Source organism: Sus scrofa, chromosome 4 (assembly GCF_054392235.1).
Source record: "Sus scrofa isolate SSC_HxYL_T2T_F1_AM1 chromosome 4, Sscrofa_HxYL_maternal_Yorkshire_Landrace_v2.0, whole genome shotgun sequence".
Taxonomy (NCBI): domain Eukaryota; kingdom Metazoa; phylum Chordata; class Mammalia; order Artiodactyla; family Suidae; genus Sus; species Sus scrofa.
Genome location: NC_139386.1, coordinates 98113219 through 98132830, shown reverse-complemented (window position 1 = coordinate 98132830; position 19612 = coordinate 98113219). Strand labels below are relative to the sequence as shown.

The 19612-nt window shown below is 51.5% G+C and overlaps 1 protein-coding gene across 3 annotated transcripts in view; it reads right to left on the bottom strand.

The window, feature by feature from the left end:
* IQGAP3 (IQ motif containing GTPase activating protein 3) overlaps positions 1 to 19612 on the bottom strand; it is a 60885-nt gene that overhangs the window by 20002 nt on the left and 21271 nt on the right. For 2 of the 3 annotated variants that reach the window (XM_021089671.2, XM_013996957.3), the window contains exons 3-19: positions 16534 to 16690; positions 15857 to 15934; positions 13625 to 13701; positions 12322 to 12389; positions 12051 to 12164; positions 11630 to 11808; positions 11107 to 11194; positions 10106 to 10269; positions 9479 to 9566; positions 7476 to 7639; positions 5575 to 5732; positions 3756 to 3877; positions 3490 to 3653; positions 1603 to 1693; positions 524 to 691; positions 291 to 430; positions 15 to 185 (exon numbers count right to left, since the gene is read on the bottom strand). In XM_021089671.2, coding sequence (XP_020945330.1) covers positions 15 to 185; positions 291 to 430; positions 524 to 691; positions 1603 to 1693; positions 3490 to 3653; positions 3756 to 3877; positions 5575 to 5732; positions 7476 to 7639; positions 9479 to 9566; positions 10106 to 10269; positions 11107 to 11194; positions 11630 to 11808; positions 12051 to 12164; positions 12322 to 12389; positions 13625 to 13701; positions 15857 to 15934; positions 16534 to 16690 — 2191 coding nt within the window. The remainder of the gene's footprint in view (positions 1 to 14; positions 186 to 290; positions 431 to 523; positions 692 to 1602; positions 1694 to 3489; positions 3654 to 3755; positions 3878 to 5574; positions 5733 to 7475; positions 7640 to 9478; positions 9567 to 10105; positions 10270 to 11106; positions 11195 to 11629; positions 11809 to 12050; positions 12165 to 12321; positions 12390 to 13624; positions 13702 to 15856; positions 15935 to 16533; positions 16691 to 19612) is intronic. The other variant, XM_085022717.1, reaches the window with a different exon arrangement.

Below are 19612 nucleotides of genomic sequence, written 5' to 3'. Positions count from 1 at the left end.
CCAGAGTCTGCCACCTGGATCTTGACGATCGCTGGGAGCCAGGTCCTCAGAAAGTAGGAACGTTCAGCAAACTTCTGCCGAACCAGGAAGCCACGGAGGCGGGCCTGGAGCCGGATGATGAAGCCCACGTTGGCCTTCCAGAGCTGTTGGCGGTCATGGGCAGCGGTGACCTTGGTGACAGCCAACTGTGGAGGTTAAGAGAGAGAGGCTATGGTGTCCCGTGGGCAGGAGTCTCTCTCGTGACCAACTTCCAAGTCACAAGCCCCCACCCTTGAGGCGACCCTGCCGACCTGGATCTCCTCCCGAGTCAGGTGGGAGGTGTTGAGGCGGCAGCCGGGGGGTCGCTCCCAGGTCCCCTGGAAGGTCTGCAGATGGAAGTAGTAGGCGGTGCCATCCTTCATGTCATGTTGGACCCAGAGCGCTGTATCCCCTAAACAGAAACCAGGGATGCAGAGAAGGCTGAGAGGTGGTAACAGGTGGCTGGGGCAGGCAGAGAAGGAGAGGGTCAGGGGAGGGCCACTACCTGGGCGCCGTTTCTTTGCCATGGCATCTTCCAGGACTTGCTGGTAGCCGTTTGCACAGTCGGGAACCACCCCTCGGAGGGCCACGGAGGGGTTCCTTAACACGCGCTCTGTCTGGGCTGCCTTGCCCTCCTTGATGGCCTGATTGATGGCGGCCACACCAAGAGCCACTAATAGGGGCATCGGGAGGAAGTGGTCAATCTTCCCCTCAGCCCCTCCCACGGGCCCTGTCCTGTCTACTGGGGAGGGATCTAGGGAGGGATCCAGAGGAGAAGACACAAAACCACTTTGATGGACGGGACAAGGACATCCCCAGGATGGACACAGACACAGATGAAAAGGAGCGACGTGCAGCTGTCCTTGGAGGAAAAGGTAGTGGTTGGTCAAGGAAGGCTTCCTGGAGGAAGGCAGTGTGAGGCAGGGCTGGGGCTTGGTTAAAGGAAACCCAATTTGCATAGTAGCTTCAGGGCTGGATATGGTTGGGGGACCTCAAGACAATTTCTTAGGAGGAGAATAAAGTCCCAGAAGTGGCAGAAGTTGATGTGGCACCTGCCTTCCAGTCGCTCACAGACAGCAGACGGGCTCTTGACAGAGAACATCAGCGCCGGACACCCAAACACCAGGGCCTCTGCATCGATCCTGCCTACTTCTCCTCAAAGCCAACTCCTCTCTTCTCCAACCTCGAGACTAAATATTCTCTAACCAGAGCTGACTGCTGCAACCCAAACTCGAGCTACCAGGAGAAAATGGGCTGGGTTTTCGGCCCCCACATGGCTTCACATGCTCACATTGCAGGAGGAAAGCGTCCGCAGGAAGGCAGAGAAGGAGGCAGTGGGTGGACTATAGGCTCTCGATTCATGAGGATTTCCTGCCCAGCTGACGGCCAGGAAATCCACCCTGTGGTCGAAACAGCAGCCCTCAATCTGGCCTGCCTCCCCAAAGAGGTGGAAATGGAGAAAGGTGGAAGGGGGTGACTGGGGAAGCTACCTGGTTGTCTGGGCTCCCACTGGGCCCACAGCTCGACTCCCTCAACCCGTCTCCCCTCCACCCCTGTCCCCCATCCCCGCCCCGGCCCATTTACTTCTCTGAGCTGTTTTTGTGTCCTGGTTGGCTCTAACGACTTCTTGCCGGATCTCTTCCAGCCACAGCACAGCCCCGGGATCCCCTGTCACCTGGTAAATTAAGAGAGATGGGACAAGCTGAGAGCCAGGCTGGTCTCCCCAGGATCCCAGGCCCAGCTGCCCAGGGGAACCAAGCAGCAGGTAGACACCAGGAGCCACAGGAAGGGCAGCCTCCACTCTGCCTGCTTATCTTGTGTAGGCACAACCTTGCCGCCCCCTTGCCTTGCTGCCAGGCTCCCGGGTCTTTCCTACCCTGCTTTCAGGCCCATGTGTCAACACGGCTTGGCCGCAGCGCCCCCAGAACTCTCCTAAGCCCTCAGCAGCCACCACCTTCTCGGCAGCTCTCTTCCCCGCCCTGGTGCCTCAACTATGCTCAGGGGGAGCCCACACCAGAGGCTCCAGCTACTTGCCCTCCTCCCCATCCCCCTAGACCTCATCTCACAGCTTCTCAGGGGGATCCTGACCCTGAACTCCACCTCCCCCTTCCCAGTCCTCTCCACACGCCCCTCCCACACAAGACAGGGAAGACAGCACGTAACCACAGGTCTGGTGAGCCTGTAACTGCCATGCTGCCAGGCTCGTTCCCTCCCTAGCCTGACCCAGCGCCAACCCCAGACTCTATGTTAATAGATTGACCTTTCTAAACTAACATTTTATTTAATTGATTTATTTATTTTTGCTTTTTAGGGCCGCGTGCGGCATATGGAGGTTCCCAGGCTAGGGCTGAATCAGAGCTGCAGCAGCCAGCCTACGCTACAGCCCCAGCAACGCAGAATCTGAGTCATGTCTGCGACCTACACCACAGCTCGAGGCAACACTGGATCCTTAACCCACTGAGCAAGGCCAGGGATCCAACCCGAAACCTCATGGATACTAGCAGGGTTCGTTACTGCTGAGCCACGACAGGAACTCCCTAAGCTAACATTTTATGGAGCACTGTGTTCCAGGCACTTTCTCATGAAGTAATATTTGTAAAGCACATAAGAAAATGCTTGGCACAGAGTGAGAACTCCATCAGCATTAGCTGGTACTCCTGTCATATGATCTCACTTAAACCCCATAATTCTGAGATAAGCCAATTGTTATCATAAGCTTGTAGGTGAAGAAAGTGAGGCCCAGAGAGGGTAAGTAACACGTGCAGGCTCAGGTGCCAGGATGCAAACTCAACTAGTCTGGCTCAGGAAGCCCAGCCCTCAGCCACTCCCTACATTGCCATCTATTCCAGATGTTACAGGTTCAAAATCCTGCTCCATTCTTCAGCTCACTTGGGTTTTGCTTTGTTTTGTAATTTTAGGGCTGCACCCGTGGCATATGGAGGTTCTCAGGCTAAGGGTCGAATTGGACCTATAGTGCCGGCCTATACCACAGCAAACAGCAACGCCTGATCCTTAAGCCACTGAATGAGGCCAGGGATCAAACCTGCATCCTCATGGATTCTAGTCAGATTCATTCCTGCTGAGCCACAATGGGAACTCTGCTCACTTGGCTTTTACCAATAGGGAGGTAGGACCAGGGCATGCAGCATTTTGTATGCATATACGAAGGGCTCAGGGACACGAGAGATTTGCTGTAGGTCACATGGGTAGACTGTCAGAGCAGGGAATCCAGCCCTGTGGGTCCCAGGCCTGTGTTCTTCCCATGCACAGGGCCTTACCATCCTCTGTGCTGGCACCCAGAGCTCTGCCCTTCTTCCCCCACAGCCAGATCGGAATCCCTTCTATCCCCCTGCCACCAGAAGGGACTGTGTCCATGGGACTGCCTTTTCCAGGGTGCATACTGGGCACAGTTCTACCCATGGGGGATGTTCTTCCTGTTCTGGTGATCAACTCGGCCAGCCCAGACCTCACCTGCACCTTCTGCCTTTTGGCCGCCACGAGGAGGAGATGGTATCGAGGGGCAACGGGAAGGCTGACATCGTCCAGGCCAGCTGCGGGAAGCAGAAGGGAGGACAGGGTCTTCTCGGGGTTGTCCTGGTCCAGAGCCTCGTTGATGAGGCTGACCGCAAGGACCTCTGGGAAAGAGAAATCTAGGTGGGCAGAGGCCCCAGACTTATGACTAAGGGATAGGGCTGTCCACGTTGGGCCGTCTTTCCCCAGTCCTGGAGTGCACTCACGATCGGTCTCTTCCTGGACCTGAGCATTGACCTGGCTCACAGTGGCCTGCAGGTCATTCCAGCTCAGGAAGGCGCCATCCACTCCACGCACCTGTCGCAGCTTCACCAGAGCATCAAAGTACCTGGCAGCAAGGTGAGTGAGAATGAGGGGAGCAGCATGTGTACCATCAGCCAGAGGTCAGAGGAAACATCTGAACTATTTTTTTTTTTTTTTTTTTTTGCTTTTGAGGGCTGCACCCATGGCATATGGAGGTTCCCAGGCTAGGGGTTGAAAGGGAGCTGCAGCTGCTGGCCTACACCACAGCCACAGCAACACGGGATCTGAGCTGCATCTGTGACCTACACCACAGCTCATGGCAACGCTGGCTCCCTAACCTACTGAGCAAGGCCAGGGATTGAACCTGCGTCCTCATGGAGAGTTGTCGGGTTCATTACCACTAAGCCTGGGAACTCCTCCAGGACATCACATTCTCCTGGTTCTCTTCTCACCCCACAGGTTGTTTTTAAAGTCTCCTCTGCTGGTTCTTCCTTCATCTCTACCCCCTGAAGCATCCATCCCAAAACTCAGTCTTCAGGCCTCTCCTCTCTCCATGCTCACATCCTAACTGATCTCACCTAATCTCATGGCTGGAAGCACCATATTCCAATGACTCCCCAAAGTACACCTGAAGCATTCATATATGCCAGCTGCCTCCTCAGCATCTCCATGCAAACGTCCAACAGCCACCTCAAACCCAGCAGCTCACATCTGAACTCCTGATTCCCCCCACTCAACCTGCCTCCCCCAGTCTCTCCCATTCTGATAAATATTCACTCCAGTTTCTCAGGCCAAAAAATCTGGGCGTCATACCCAATTCTACGCTCTCTCACACCCATATCCATCACATAACCAAATCCCTTCAGTTCAGCTTTCAGAATATATCCCAAATCTGGCTCCTTTTCACCACCTCCACTGCCACCACCCTAGGCCAGGCCTCTATCAGCTCTCGCCCAGTCACTCCAAGAGACATTTAACAGGTCCTCCTGCTTCTTTTCTTCTAACCCTGTAGTCGATTCTTGGCAGAGCAGCTGGAGAGATCCTGTTAAAAGTAGGTCAGATCACCTCCCTCCTCGCTCTAAACCCTCCCGTGGCTTCCTTCCTCGCTCGGATTTAAAGCCAGAGGCCTACATGGCCTGGCCTCTGCTACCTCATCTCCCATTATTCTCTCTCCCTCTGCTCCGCCCCATGGCTTGCTGGTGTTCTTTGAACACACCAAGGTTGCTTCTTTTTCAGGGTCTGTGCCCCAGATAGCTCATGGCACAGATAGCTTATGGCCTTTAGGCCTCTCTCAAAATGACCCCCTTACCAAAGAGGGCTTCCGTAACCACACTGTGGAGCAGAGACAAGCTGACCCGGCACGTCCCTACCCTCTAGCCCCTTAGCTGTTTTATTTTTCACCATGGCTCTTCCAATCATCTGACATGTTTGGTTTTTTTTTTTGTCTGTCCCCCTCTGTGAGCATGTAAGTTAGATGAGAGCAGGAACTGGGTTTTGTTCACTTTTGTTTTCCAGCACCTAGAGTAGTATCTGGCACATGAGTGGGGACTTCAACCTTTGTGATGAAAGAGTAAATAAATGGAGGAAAGGACTGTGAACCCACCCGTTCTGAGACACGCAGGCCAGAGAAGTGCACATAGACCCAGAGGGTGGGCCTGGCCTCCAAAACAGGGCATCATGCAGAAAGCTAGTCTCCAGGCAGAGAGCGAGAACTCAGAGTCTTGGCTACATTTCGCTCCATCACCCATCCCCGCTCTCAACATGCGGCTAAAACTTTCTCACCGCTGAGAATTCTCTCCTTCCACCTCGGCCAGGCCTGTGGCGGGGTTCACCAGACTGCTCCAGAAGCCACTGGCATCCCTGGCCTCCAGAGCCCGGTTAATCAGGACCACGGCTGAGAGCATCTCCACGGCCACGAAAAGCTCCTCTTGGCCAAGCTCCTACAACAGAGGGAAGGCTGATGAAGGGCCTGGGGGCCCCACCCGCCATCCTACCCCCGAGACACTCTCACATCCCAGAGTCTCTATCTCATAAGGCCCATGGCCTAATCCATTCACTATTAATCAATCATACTCAATACTTGAAAGTGCTTACTACGTGTTCAATATATTAAGTGCTCCATGCACATTATTATTTAATTTTCATAACAAGCCAAAGAGATAAACACCACTAATATCCCCATTTCACAGATGAGCCCATAGCTAAGTAATATACGTTAAACCAAACTGCTGGGTACCAGAGCCCACACTCAACCTGTGACTTTGACCTGCTCCTTTCTGGTCCCTGCTACACATCAAGAACTGCGTTAGGGAAAAAAAAAAAAAAAAAAAAAAAAGAATTGCACTAGGACCTAGACGCACAGGCTCTGGCCTCTTTCCTGCCTAGTCTTCTCCTCTTTCTCAAATATCTGCTTCTGCTATTCCCTATCTGGAGCACTCTTCCTGTCCCCTACAAACAGAAGGCTGCAAATAATAATAATAATAATAATAATAGCTAAAACTTTCATGCCAGGCTCACTTCCAAGCACATATGTTAACTCATTTAATCCTTACAAAGATACTATGAGATAAATATATTATTATTCCCATTTTATATATGAATTGAGAGGCAGAGAAGGTAAATAACTTGCCCAAGGTCACAGAGCTGGGAAGTAGCAGAAGTGGGAAAAAAAATTTTTTTTTTTTAAATTTTTTTTAAGGGCCACACTTGCAGCACACGGAGGTTCCCAGGCTAGGGGTCGAATGGGAGCTGCAGCTGCCGGCCTACACCTCAGCCACAGCAATGCCAGATGTGAGCCACATCTGCTACCTACACCACAGTTCATGGCAACGTCGGATCCTTAACCCACTCAGCAAGGCCATGGATCGAACCTGTGTCCTCATGGATACTAGTCAGGTTCATTACCATTGAGCCACAATGGGAACTCCAGTAGAGCTGAAATTTAACTCAGGCAGCCTGGCTCTAAAGCGCACAGCCTTAGTTGCTATGCTTTACCTCTTGGGACTTATTTTATGCTGCTTCCTTGTACCATAGTCTCATACATTGAGAACATGCCCTCCCTGAGAGTTGTGCCTGGAGTCGATGCTCTATAAATGCCTGCTGTGGGTAGGATTCTCTCCTGAGTCTCTTCTCTTCCAAGAAGTCTTCCCAGACTTACCCTGAGCTCTGCCCCCTCCGTTTCCCTAGTTTGAAGTCAGCTATATCATTTACATCAACGACGCTTCTTTCCCCATGGCTCCGCCTGGACTCGGGTATGTTCTAACTCCTGTAACAGGCCGGGAAGGCCCTGTGACCTCACTGTCACAGAAGCTGTATGGACTGGGGGAGGTGGGACAGCAGAGGGGTTAAAAGCATCAGCTTCAAGGACATTCAGCTCTGCACGCACTCCCAGCTCTGTCAGCTACAGCTGTTTTAGACAAGTTACTTAACTTCTACATCTGTTTCCTCATCTCTAAAGTGGAAATAATAATATTTACCTTATAGAGTTCTTTTTGGATTAAATCAGTGTTTAAAGCAGTGTTTGCTCAAAGGTATTTGCTATTATAATATATTCAACATGACAGGATGGTACCTTCCTCCCACACCTAGTCTCTTGCCAGCATCTAAAGGTGCCCTCCAGGGGTGCTCTGATTCCTGCGGCTGTTTGGGAACCCGAGAGCTGGACCCTCATTTCTAGGGCTTACCCCCTGTTGCTGCCGCTGCAGCACTGCCAGCTCCTGCTGGTACATAGCCGAGGCAAAGGGGTACACTGGAGGCAGCTGGGCTTCAGGGCACATCAGCTCCTTCACAGTGTCAGCTGCCACTCCCCTCTGGATGGCTTTGTTGATCCTCTTCACAGCCTGGAGCACTGCAGGGGAGGAAGGAGAGAGGCTATACAGGCTGGGCATCCAGTGCCACTTCCACTCACCCAGCTAACTGGATTCTGCTGGGGATCTCAGGGGAAATGGCTCTGAAGCTCTGCTAGTTTCAAAATGTGTTTCTTCTAAATGTTCAGGAGGAAAAGGGGCTGGGTCGCTTTAAGAAGAGGCTCCGGAGGAAGCAATTTGTCAGGTCTAGAAGTTGAGTAGCTCAGCAGGTGCTGGAGTGGCTGTCATAGCAGAGGTGAGTTCCTAAGCTGGTGCGCACAAGACTGACAAGAGGCTATGGAGCACAGCTAGGATGAGGTTAGTCAAAGGGCTCCAGGGACCCAATCTTGACAACAGCACAGAGGAAAGAGGAACCAGCTCCAAGGTGGAGCCATTTAGGCTGCAAAAGGTGAGAATGGCTAAAAACAGGCCGTGGTGCATCAGTGGAGTTTGAGTTTTGAAATTCTGGGGCTTGTAAAATGCCAAGCAGATATGGGCATGGACATCAAGGGAAAATACGGATGCAAGATGACCTACATGGCACCATTGTCATTGCTATGTGAGAGGCAGTTCTCCTCCCCCCAGTGCTCTGGCAGTGCAGGGGAGGGATTCTAGGTGGAAAGAGGAGGACGATTTCACAGAGGAGGAAGCATTTGAGGTGGCTCTGCAGGATGTTTTCATCTGCTTCCACAGGAGAAAATGTAGATCTGTAACCCAGAGCCCTGGAGGCCTGGCGGGGGAAAAGGCTGGGGGCACTCAGGGAAGAACGGGTTGTCCCACTCGGCTGGGCTGGTGGGCTGCAAAGAGAAGGGTTGGGGGAGACACTGGAAAGGCCTCACCTACCACGCTGAGGAGACGGGACTAAAGTCCAAAAGGTGGAAGAACCCATGAAGGGCCGAAGATGTTCAGCAAAGATAGGATCGGATCTGTGCTTCAGAGATTACTCTGGCGTGAGGAATGAACAGAACGATAAGGCAGGCAGTTAGCCAGGAGTGGCCTGGGGGCGCCGCGAGTTAGTGCTGGAGAGGCCCTGCCAGACAACGGTGAAGGGTTACTGAGCAAGTCCAGACTGAGGCAAGCATGTGCGCCAGCTTCGGTGTCTGCAGGCTGCTGTGTGGCACCTCGGCACTCTTCATGCCTGCTATCCAGACGGATCCCCTTGTAGGGTGACGATCACTAACTCACGTCCTTTTAATAAAGAATTATATCTGGGAGTTCTCGTGGTGGCTCAGGGGTTACGCACTTGACTAGTATCCATGAGGACACAGGTTCGATCCCTAGCCTGGCTCAGTGGGTTAAGGAGCCGGCATTGCTGTGAGCTGTGGTGTAGGTTGCAGATGCAGCTTGGATCCAGTGTTTCTGTGGCTGTGGCGGAGGCTGGCAGCTGCAGCTCCAATTCGACCCTAGCCTGGGAACTTCCATGTGCCGTACCTGCAGCCCTAAAAAGAAAAAAAAAAAAAAAAAAAAAAGAATTATATTTGTCTGTCATGTTAAGGGAAACTGAGCTGAATCATGAGTTTCTCATCTGGGCCGTCACTATATTTCAAAAGCTGAAGGAACTCAAGCAGGTTGAAATGGTCAAAACACAGCAGAAGAGCCTAGAAGGAAAGTGCCTACCCCAGGAGTCCAGCCTGGTGCAGGACTGCCTGTTATTATCTCCAAGGCTTTAATGAACTTCTCTGTAGCATCCCCCACACAGCCAGGAATAGGGCACACTATGTGAGGGGCTAGAAAATCAGGCAGCGGTCTGCACTGCTCTACGTAGAAGCCAGCAGGAGTTACATGCCTTTCCAAGAGCCAGTGATACACCCAAACCAGGCCATGGCCTAGAGACGACTTACTGGCTTTTTCCTGATCACCCTTTATGTTGGCTGCAGCCACACCAGCTTGGACCTCTTCCTTTTCTAACAGCTCCACCAGGCCCAGCTCCTGGAAGAGAGAAGAGCTGCAGTAGAAGAGAATCCTCCTGGGGCCATGAACATGCTTCAGCAGCTTCCGGCATGAGCCCCAGGTCCACCCAGTCACCCATCCTCAATCCCCCCCTCCCTTTGGCAGACCAGCCTGGCTCACCCGTCCCCATGAACCCATCTCTTAACCTCTGCCTCTTTCTTACCCAGCAAACATCTGAGATAACAACATTGGCAACACAAATATAGTGTCTGGGAGAAAGTTAACAGCATTGAAAATACGACTGCTAAGTTGTGAAGCCTCAATTCAGCAATGGGGGAATATATCACTGCCCCTGGGATTGCCCCTGGGTACCTGCCTCTGCCCCCAGTCAGTATGAGAAACCCTTAGAAGGCAGAAGCTGATCAGTCTGGTCCATTAGGCTTTGGGGCAATTTAGCCATTTAAACACGTAGTCAGCACTTACTGAATACAGAGAACTGACAGTGGTGATGCCTAAGTAAGAGGCCTTTCCCCATCCTGTAGGCAACAAGAGGTGGCATGACATTGACAGAGCCTGACCTGTGCTTTCTGCTCTCTGTCTGAGCTCAGCTGTTCCAGGTACCAGTCAGCAAAGTCTCTCCTCACTCCTTGCAGGGCCAGGGCAGGGTCTTGAAGGGCCGCAAGCAAGGCCTCAGGGCTCTGTCTTTCCAGGGCATCATCAACAACTTCTAGAGCCCCATGGACTGAAAAGACCAAGGCTCTATAATGGATAGTGTGCGAAAGTCCACCCCTCAGCATCCCGAGGCAGCCCTCTGCCTGCCCACCCAGGGTTATCTCCACTCTTGCCCCCTGGGCTCCTGGGCCCATTTGGTCCAGCCCAGATCCCTCAGCTTGATCTTCACAGCCTTCCCATCTCACCGCCCCAGACCCTGAGGACATCCTGACTCAAACAGGCAGATGCATACTCCACCCTGGGACTTCAAGCAGCCTCTCCTGCCTGGATCCCCGCCCCCAATCCACTCGCCACACTTGCTTTTTTTCTTTTTGCTTTTTTTTAGGGCTGTGCCTGTGGCATATGGAGGTTACCAGGCTAGGGGTCTAACCAAGTCTAACCAGAGCTACGGCTGCTGGCCTACACCACAGCCACAGCAACTCGGCATCTGAGCCGCATCTGTGACCTACACCACAGTTCACGGCAACGCCAGATCGTTAACGCACTGAGCAAGGGCAGGGATCGAACCCGCAACCTCATGGTTCCTAGTAGGACTCGTTTCCGCTGCGCCATGATGGGAACTCAGCCACCCTTTCTTCTTGAAGGACCCAGACCAACTGCCCCCTGCACCAAAAGCTTCTGTCCTCTCCATGGGTCTCCATTAAAACAGAAGCCCCCTTGTCAGTGATTACTTCTCCAGACATTGCTAGCTGGAAAGAAGAACACACGCTGCCTTGACCTGGATCTTTCCTGGAGATAAAGACTGGCCAAAGTGAGATCATGGGCCTTCTGGCCTAATAGAAGTCAACCCCCAAACTCCCTCTGCAGGGGCTTAGCCCTCGAACCCCTCCTGGCCTGTCTCGCTTACCATTGACACGGTTGATATTGCCCTGGATTTCAGCCTGGGTTAGGTAGCAGTCATAGACGTCCTGGCTTTCTCCATCATTCTGCAAAAACTACATTGAGAGGGGAACCTGGGAAAACCAATTCAATCGCTCTTATTCCTCTCTCCCTGTCTCTCTTTCTTCTTCGGCAGGCCTTCCCAAGGACAAACATCAGAGTGGTTGGAAGGAATCTGGGGAAATCATGGGATCTAACCTCCTGGCACTGACACAGCTAAGCTGAACGAACCTTTGCATCTCCAGTCCAGTCCCGCCCAGCCCTGCATTCCAGTCTCTCAGCTCTGCCCAAAGATCCACGCCATCTCCCCTCTGGAACCCTTTCCCTTGTCTCCTCTTTGGAATTCTCATTCTCCTGCGTTCCTTTTCGATCGCTCTAAAATAACTGACAAGTTACAGTTTCTCTAAGCAACTTTGGAAACCAGAGACAGGACACTCAAGATTTTTCCGAGCCACCCAGCTTTTTGGTCTCTGCCCTCCAAGGTTCCTTACGTGGTTCCTGGCATTGGCAGTCTTCTCCATCTTGGCCTGAGCCAGCAGCTCCTGGTAGATGGCTGCCAGAGGCTCTCGAAGATTCTCCAGCAGAGCACTGGGATTCTGCAAGGCAGCCAGTGTGTCCTTGACCACGCCTCGCTCCACTGCCTCATTGATGGCCAGAACAGCTGCGTGGACTAGGAGGAGGCACGGAAACAAGGTTAGGAGGCCAGAACAAACCCCAGTCCAGTGGCAGCATAGCCAGCTGCAGGCCACTCCGACATCATCTCCTTTTTCCATCCACAGGGCCCAGGCTAGCCAGGTAGCCTGATGGCCCTGCCTCTGAGGAGACGCATCCAGAATTGGATGTAAGGTGCTAGAAGGCTTACAGTCCTCCCACACTCACTGAGCTACCCCAGCAGGGGAGCCTGGTTTCTACCTGCAGCCTCATCCACCGAAAGTTCATTGGCCAGGATGCCCCCGATCTTGCTGAAGGCAGGCAGCTGGAGGCCGTATTTGGCCAGTTCAGAGGCCATGTTGCTGAGTTCTTCAGCTGCAATGATACCAAAGGGGCCCTTCATCAGATCCAGAAACCCCAAGACCCTGCCCAGACTCAAGTGGGCAGGGGATACCGCAGGGGCCCTTCATCCGGTCCAGAAACCCCAAGACCCTGCCCAGACTCAGGTGAGTGGGGAAGGAGCTGAGCTTACCTGTGAACTTCACTTTCCCATATAGATCGTGTATCTGGGGGGCCAATCCCAGCCGGAAGAGGAAGAGACTGGGAAAGAACGGAAGGCATTGGGGCTTATTTGTTTTGACATGCTGCCTCTAATAGATTTGTGGGAGAGACTGTGGGGACCTGGAGAGGAAGGGCATTCAGCATCTGCCCTCGAGTCACCCCCCATCCACAGGGAGAGATGTTACGGAAAGTCAGCCCAGGGCAAGTGCCAGAGCAGATAAATGAGATGCCATGGGAAGTCTGGGACTGGGAAGCCTTCACAGAGAAGGACACACTGCAGCAGCAGGTCACCGATGGAGATGGAGGAGGGGAAGGGAAGTGCAAGCAGAGACCCGCCGAGCTAAGGCACGGAGGCCTGAAAGGATGTGGGAAAAGAAGTCAGGCAGAGATGCTGTGGGACACAGGAAGTGGTCCATCACGTCCTATGATTTAGCCAACTGGTTGCTGATGGCTGGCTGTGGGTAGGACCAAACAATCTTTACCGTTCACAGTGACTAGCACGTGACACTCCTGAGACATCCTACTCTGACTCCTTTGCTACCCAGTCTCAAGCTGAAGACTCTTCCCTGACTGCCACTGTCCCTTCACCCACACAGGCCACACACAAATGTGCCCTCAAGCAGGCCCATCTGAGATTCAAAAGCTCACTCTCCTGGAGTTCTCGTCGTGGCTCAGTGGTTAATGAACCCAACTAGAATCCATGAGGATGCAGGTTCTATCCCTGGCCTCGCTCAGTGGGTTAAGGATCCAGCGTAGCCATGAGCTGTGGTGTAGGTTGCAGATGCGGTTCGGATCCCATGTTGCTGTGGCTGTGGCGTAAGCCAGTGGCCACAGCTCTGATTGGACCACTAACCTGGGAACCTCCATATGCCTCGAGTGCAGCCCTAAAAAGACAAAAAAGGAAAAAAAAAAAAAAAAAGAAGAAGCCCAACAAGTATCCATGAGGATGTGGGTTTGATCCCTGGCCTCGCTTAGTGGGTTAAGGATCTGGCATTACTGTGAGCTGTGGTATAGGTCGCAGACGCAGCTTGAATCTGGTGCTGCTGTGGCTGTGGTGGTGTAGGCTGGCAGCTACGGCTCTGATTCGACCCCGAGCCTGGGAACCTCCATATGCAGCAGGTGCGACACTTAAAAGACGAAAAAAAAAAAAAGTTCACTTTCCTGAGAAGTGCTCCTTGTGGTCAACCCTCCATCCTTCCTGCTGCAGTGTTAATTGCTGCTGACTGCTGGTTGTATCTACCCAGAGGAACCTGGATGACAAGTTGTGGTCTCACCTGAGTGCGTGGATACAGTAGACCACCCGGGGCATGTTCTTCTTGTCATAAATGTCCGTCGTCTCTGGGAAGAAGGTCTGGGGGGAAAACCGGCCGATTACTGCCATTGGAGATTTTAAGCATCACTAAATATGGAGAGAGGGGCTGAAGAATGGGGTCTTCCTCTCCAACCTGGGGTAAGTGATCCTTTGTTGCCTGAGGATTCTGGGTCAATCCCCCAACTCTTTTTTTTTTTGTCTTTTTGCCATTTCTTGGGCCACTCCCGCGGCATACGGAGGTTCCCAGGTTAGGGGTTGAATCAGAGCCATAGCCACTGGCCTACACCAGAGCCACAGCAATGCAGGATCCAAGCCTTGTCTGTGACCTACACCACAGCTCACGGCAACACCGGATCCTTAACCACTGAGCGAGGCCAGGGATCGAACCCGCAACCTCATGGGTCCTAGTTGGATTTGTTAACCACTGAGCCACGACGGGAATTCCAATCCCCCCAACTCTTTACAGCCAACACTGCACCCACACTCTCCATGTAAAAGAGCACTGGGGACACATACTAAGCCAAGACCCAGCCACAGACACACAGCCCCGGATTAACAAACACCAGACAAAGCTATCAAGGTTCTAGGAGGCAGGCCACATGCTCTGGGAGAAATAGGCCCCCCATTCATTCTTTTTTTAAAATGTAATTAATTAATTTTGCTTTTTAGGGCCGCACCTAAGACATACGGACATTCCCAGGTTAGGGGTCAAATTGGAGCTATAGCTACCAGCCTATGTCACAGCCATAGCAACACAGGATCTGAGCCGCATCTGTGAGTCTGTGACCTACACCACAGCTCACAGAAACACCAGATCCTTAACACAGAGTGAGGCCAGGGATCGAACCCACATCCTCAGGGTTACCAGTTGGGTTCGTTACCTCTGAGCTACAGCTGGCCTTCACCTGGTATTCTTTTCAGAAAGGTGACATTCTGGGAGCTGGCCATGACTCTCTGGGGGCCCAATGAGGCACATATACCGACAAAGAACCATGAAGAGTCAGGGCATGCCAGCTCTGTCTCCAAGTCAGAGGCCTCGGATCAGTGGACCCCCCTCTAAGATTTGAGTCGGCTCAGGCATGGCTTCCTATGCCACCTGGTCACTGTAATGAGGTTTAACCTGAGTACCTCTTGGTTACCTTAGATACATAAGAAAGGACCAAATTTAGGAGTTCCCGTCTTGGCGCAGTGGCTAACAAATCTGACTAGGAACCATGAGATTGCAGGTTTGGTCCCTGGCCTTGCTCAGTGGGTTAAGGATCCAGCATTGCCATGAGCTGTGGTGTAGGTTGCAGACGCAGCTCAATTCTGAGTTGCCATGGTTCTGGCGTAGGCCTGCAGCTATAGCTTCGATTCGGCCCCTAGCCTGGGAACCTCCATATGCCGCAAGAATGGCGCTAGAAAAGGCAAAAAGACAAAAAATAAAATAAAATAAAAAAAGAAAGAAAGAAAGGACCAAAATAAAATAAAAAAAGAAAGAAAGAAAGGACCAAATCTAGAGACTTAAAAGTATTCTGGCTTCACTGAGGACACATGGCTTCTATTGCTCCTGCCTCTCACCAAAGCATCTTTCTTTACTGCTGTTTCCTTACCTTATAGTTCCCTTCACAGTGAAGAAAAACACTGCAGAATCTTATCATGCCTTCATTTGTGTGGTTTTTCTAAGTCGCAAAATGAATTCACACAGATCATGTGATCTCTGGGCAACCTTCTAAGGTAGATGGGGAAGGATTACTATTCCCACGTACAGGTGAGAGTCAGAGCGAGAGGACATGCAGCATGTGTCCAACTGGGGTCCTGGCCTAGGCTTCCAAATCTACTGCCTAGGGATGTGGCGTGTCCTTGCTTCATGCTATGAAATCCTGGTGGAACGATGGCTGGCCAACTTGAGGTCCATCTCCTATGTTATATGGGTGCCCCGCTGACTAATGGGAACAACGCCTCTCAGGCCAGGATGCCTTCACCTCCCTTCAGTTCCCTCACTTACCCACAGAGACGTGGAAGCAGAGACCGATTAATAAACAGGTTCAAAGATAAACAGCCCCAGGGAACTTAAATGCTTCGACTCAATTAGCTTTCATGACACAAGGAGATGAGCACTAAAGAGTCTCAGGGAGATAAAGCATGTGTGTGGTGGGGGTGGGGGTGCAGGTGAAGAGGAGACATGAACCCCAGTCCTGAGGCCCAGTGTTACCGAAGGCAGACCGAGGTGCGCGATTGCAGACAGCCAAAAGTTGATGTTGTCCGTGTGACGGAAATGCAAGCCAGTTGCCTAAAAGGGAAGGAAAGAGAAGATAATCTATTTCCAAAGTTCTCAGGGCAGGGCCCAGATGACAGCTTGAAGACTCAAGAGGAGGGGGCAGAGGACCCAGCCAATGGATTTCCCATCCCCCCAGGACAGAGACACACACACAGAGACAGAAGGCAGGAGCAGATGACCCATCCATTTGGGGAGGATGGCATAGGGGATGGGATTAGCAAGCTAGTAAGGCTTCGACAAAAAGGGGAGCCCAGAACTAGGATGGGAAGGAGAGGCAGGTTGGGCTGCCTGGAGCACAGGGAAGGGCCTTCAAGGCGGCAAAGCCTCTGAGTGTCGTTGGGGGTACAGAAGTCTGCTTGGAAATCCGTGTCACGGGCATCTCAAAGCCCGCCGAGCAAACGTCCCTTGCTGTTAATGACAGTACGCGCTGCCTGGCTGGGAGACACCAACCAGTGCAAGACACCAGTGCGATGATTAATAGCACCCCTTTTCATCCTCAATAGTACCCAGGGTTGGACAATAAATTATACAGCCACCTTACTCTCACAGCTTTGAGGAGAAGAGGTAGTTTGAGAGGAAGAAGGTAGACGGTGGAGACCTCTGTTCCCCACCTGGTACCGCAGCTGCTCCATGTCATAGATCTTCTTCAAGGGAACCACAGAGGGTGCAAAACAGTGGCCCAGCTTGGCCAGCAGCACTCCATTCCGCAGACTCTCCTCCAGCTCCACCGGGGAAGGAAGCTCCTCCTTCAAGCAGGCCTCCATCCAGCTGAGCGCATAAGAGCAACTTGTCAGCCACTTTGACAACCGCAACAGTTCACTCTAACTGCAGGACCTCCCCGCCCTCTCCTCTGAGCAGCTGCTGACTCTTTTTTTTTTTTTTTTTTCTGTCTTTTTGCCATTTCTTGGGCTGCTCCCATGGCATATGGAGGTTCCCAGGCTAGGGGTCTAATCGGAGCTGTAGCTGCCAGCCTACGCCAGAGCCACAGCCACAGCAATGCGGGATCCGAGCCGCGTCCCTACACCACAGCTCACGGCAACACTGGATCGTTAACCCACTGAGCAGGGCAGGGATCAAACCCGAAACCTCATGGTTCCTAGTTGGATTCGTTAACCACTGCGCCACGAAGGGAACTCCTGCTGACTCTTTCCTGCCCCCTGTTCCCTGCTCTACTCCCAGCTCCCCTCTCTGGGAATTAGCCAACCCTGGATTAGCCGATCCTCAGTCCCCACACACCCTGGTACCTCTTCCCTGACAGACACTGAATCTGGCCATCTTCGGTGAGGTTTAAACAGGCTCTTACCTGTTACATGATAGAACCTCTCACTCGATCGGGTTCTGCCTTTGACTGCTGAACCAAACTGTATCTGCTCACTTCCCTTATTCTGCATGTTCTGAGAACCCAGGTTACATGTCTACATAACCCACAACACAGTTTTGAGGATGATGAGGGGATAGGAAGCCTCTAGGTGTGAAGGGAGGGGGACAGCACAAAGGGACAGAAAGGTCACAGCCCTTGGAATCAGAAGACCTGCTTTCCACACCATCTCCCCCACTTCAGCTCTCTTGAGTCTCAGTTGCACAACCTCAAAATGAAGACACTACCACTTCATCAGGCAGCTGCCAGGATTAAATGAGGTAATGGATGTGAAAATACCTTGAATACAAAGGTAAAGTATTATTATAGCTGCTGATTATACGAGGGAGAGAGTAAGGGCTCCTCCGATGGGATCTCCAAACTTCTCCACATTTGGGGGCCTATAGGAAAGTATCTGCTTTCCAAGAGAGAGCCGGTCACACCTTGCTTCCTGCCTTCCCTGTCACAGCACAGACCCTCAGAATTTCCCATCTACCCCATCCTGTTTACTTTTGGGGATAACATTAAAAATATGCTATCGAGGAGTTCCCTGGTGGCTCAGCAAGTTAAGGATCCAGTGCTGTCAGTTCTGTGGTGCTGGTTATAGCTGTGGTGCAGGTTTGATCCCTGGTTTGGGAAATTCTTCTTCTGTTTTTTTTCTGTTTTTGGCAACACCTGCAGCATATAAAAGTTCTCAGGCCAGGGATCCAATCTGAGCCACATCTGTAACCTTTGCCACAGCTGCAGCAATGCCACAGCTGGATCCTTAACCCACTGTGCCAGGCCGGGATCGAACCGGCAATGCCACAGAGACAAGCCAGATCATTAACCCACTGCACCACAACGGGAACTCTCCTGGCCTGGGAAATTCTGCCTGTCTCGGTGCAACGACAAAAAAACAAAAACAAACAAACAAAAAAACTCAACTAAAAATGGAGCATCAACTCAAAGATAAAACACAAAACTGCAAAACTCCTAGAAGATAGCCAAGGAGAAAACCTAGATGACCTTGGGTAAGGCAATGACTTTTTAAGATATGACACCAAAGGTACAATCCTTAAAGAAATAACTGATACATTGGACTTCACTAAATTAAAAACATCTGCTCTACAAAAGGCAATGTCAGGAAAATAAGAAAGAGAAGTCAGGAGTTCCCATCATGGTACAGCAGAAACGAATCTGACTAGAAACCATGGGGTTGCAGGTTCAATCCCTGGCCTTGCTCGGTGGGTTAAGGATCTGGTGTTGCCATGAGCTGTGGTATAGGTCACAGACACAGCTTGGATCTGGCATTGCTGTGGCTGTGGTGTAGGCCGGCAGCTGTATCTCTGATGAGACCCCTAGCCTGGGAACCTCCATATGCCGCAGGAAATGGCCCTAAAAAAAAATAAAAAGACAAGTCATAGATCGGGAGACAGTATTTGGAAAAGACACATCTGATAAAGGATTGTCACCCAGGATATACAAAGAACATTTAAAACTCAACAATAAGGAAACAAACGACCTGACTTAAAATTCAGGTATAATAGACATCTCACCAAAGATATACAGATGGCAAATAAGCATCTGAAAAGATGCTTTACATGATATGCCATCTGGGAAATGCAAATTAAAATAATGATGAGGAGTTCCTGTCATGGCTCAGTGGTTAACGAATCCGACTAGGAATCATGAGGTTGCGGGTTCGGTCCCTGCCCTTACTCAGTGGGTTAAAGATCCAGCATTGCTGTGAGCTGTGGTGTAGGTCGCAGATGTGGCTCGGATCCCACATTGCTATGGCTGTGGTGTAGGCCGGCGGCTACAGCTCCGATTAGACCCCTAGCCTGGGAACCTCCATATGCCACAGGAGTGACCCTAGAAAAGGCAAAAAGACAAAAATAATAATAATAATAATGGTGAGATAGTAATATACACCTATTAGAATGGCTAAAATCTGGAACACTGACACCAAGAAATGCTATTGAGGATGTGGAACAGAAACTCTCATTCACTGCGGGTGGGAATGCAAAATGACACAGCCACTTTAGAAAGCAGTTTGGCAGCTTCTTCCAAAACTAAACATACCCTCACCATATGATCCAGCAATTGTGCTCCTTGGTACTTACCCAAAGGAGCTGAAAACCTATGCCCACATAAAAACCTGCACACAGATGTCTACAGCAGCTCTATTCATAACTGCCCGAACTTGGGAGCAACCAAGATGACCTTCAGTAGGTGAATGGGTTAATAAACTGTGGTACATCCAGACAATGGAATATTATTCAGCACGAACAAGAAATGAGCGATCAAGTCATGAAAAGATATGGAAGAACCACCCTAAACACATATTACAA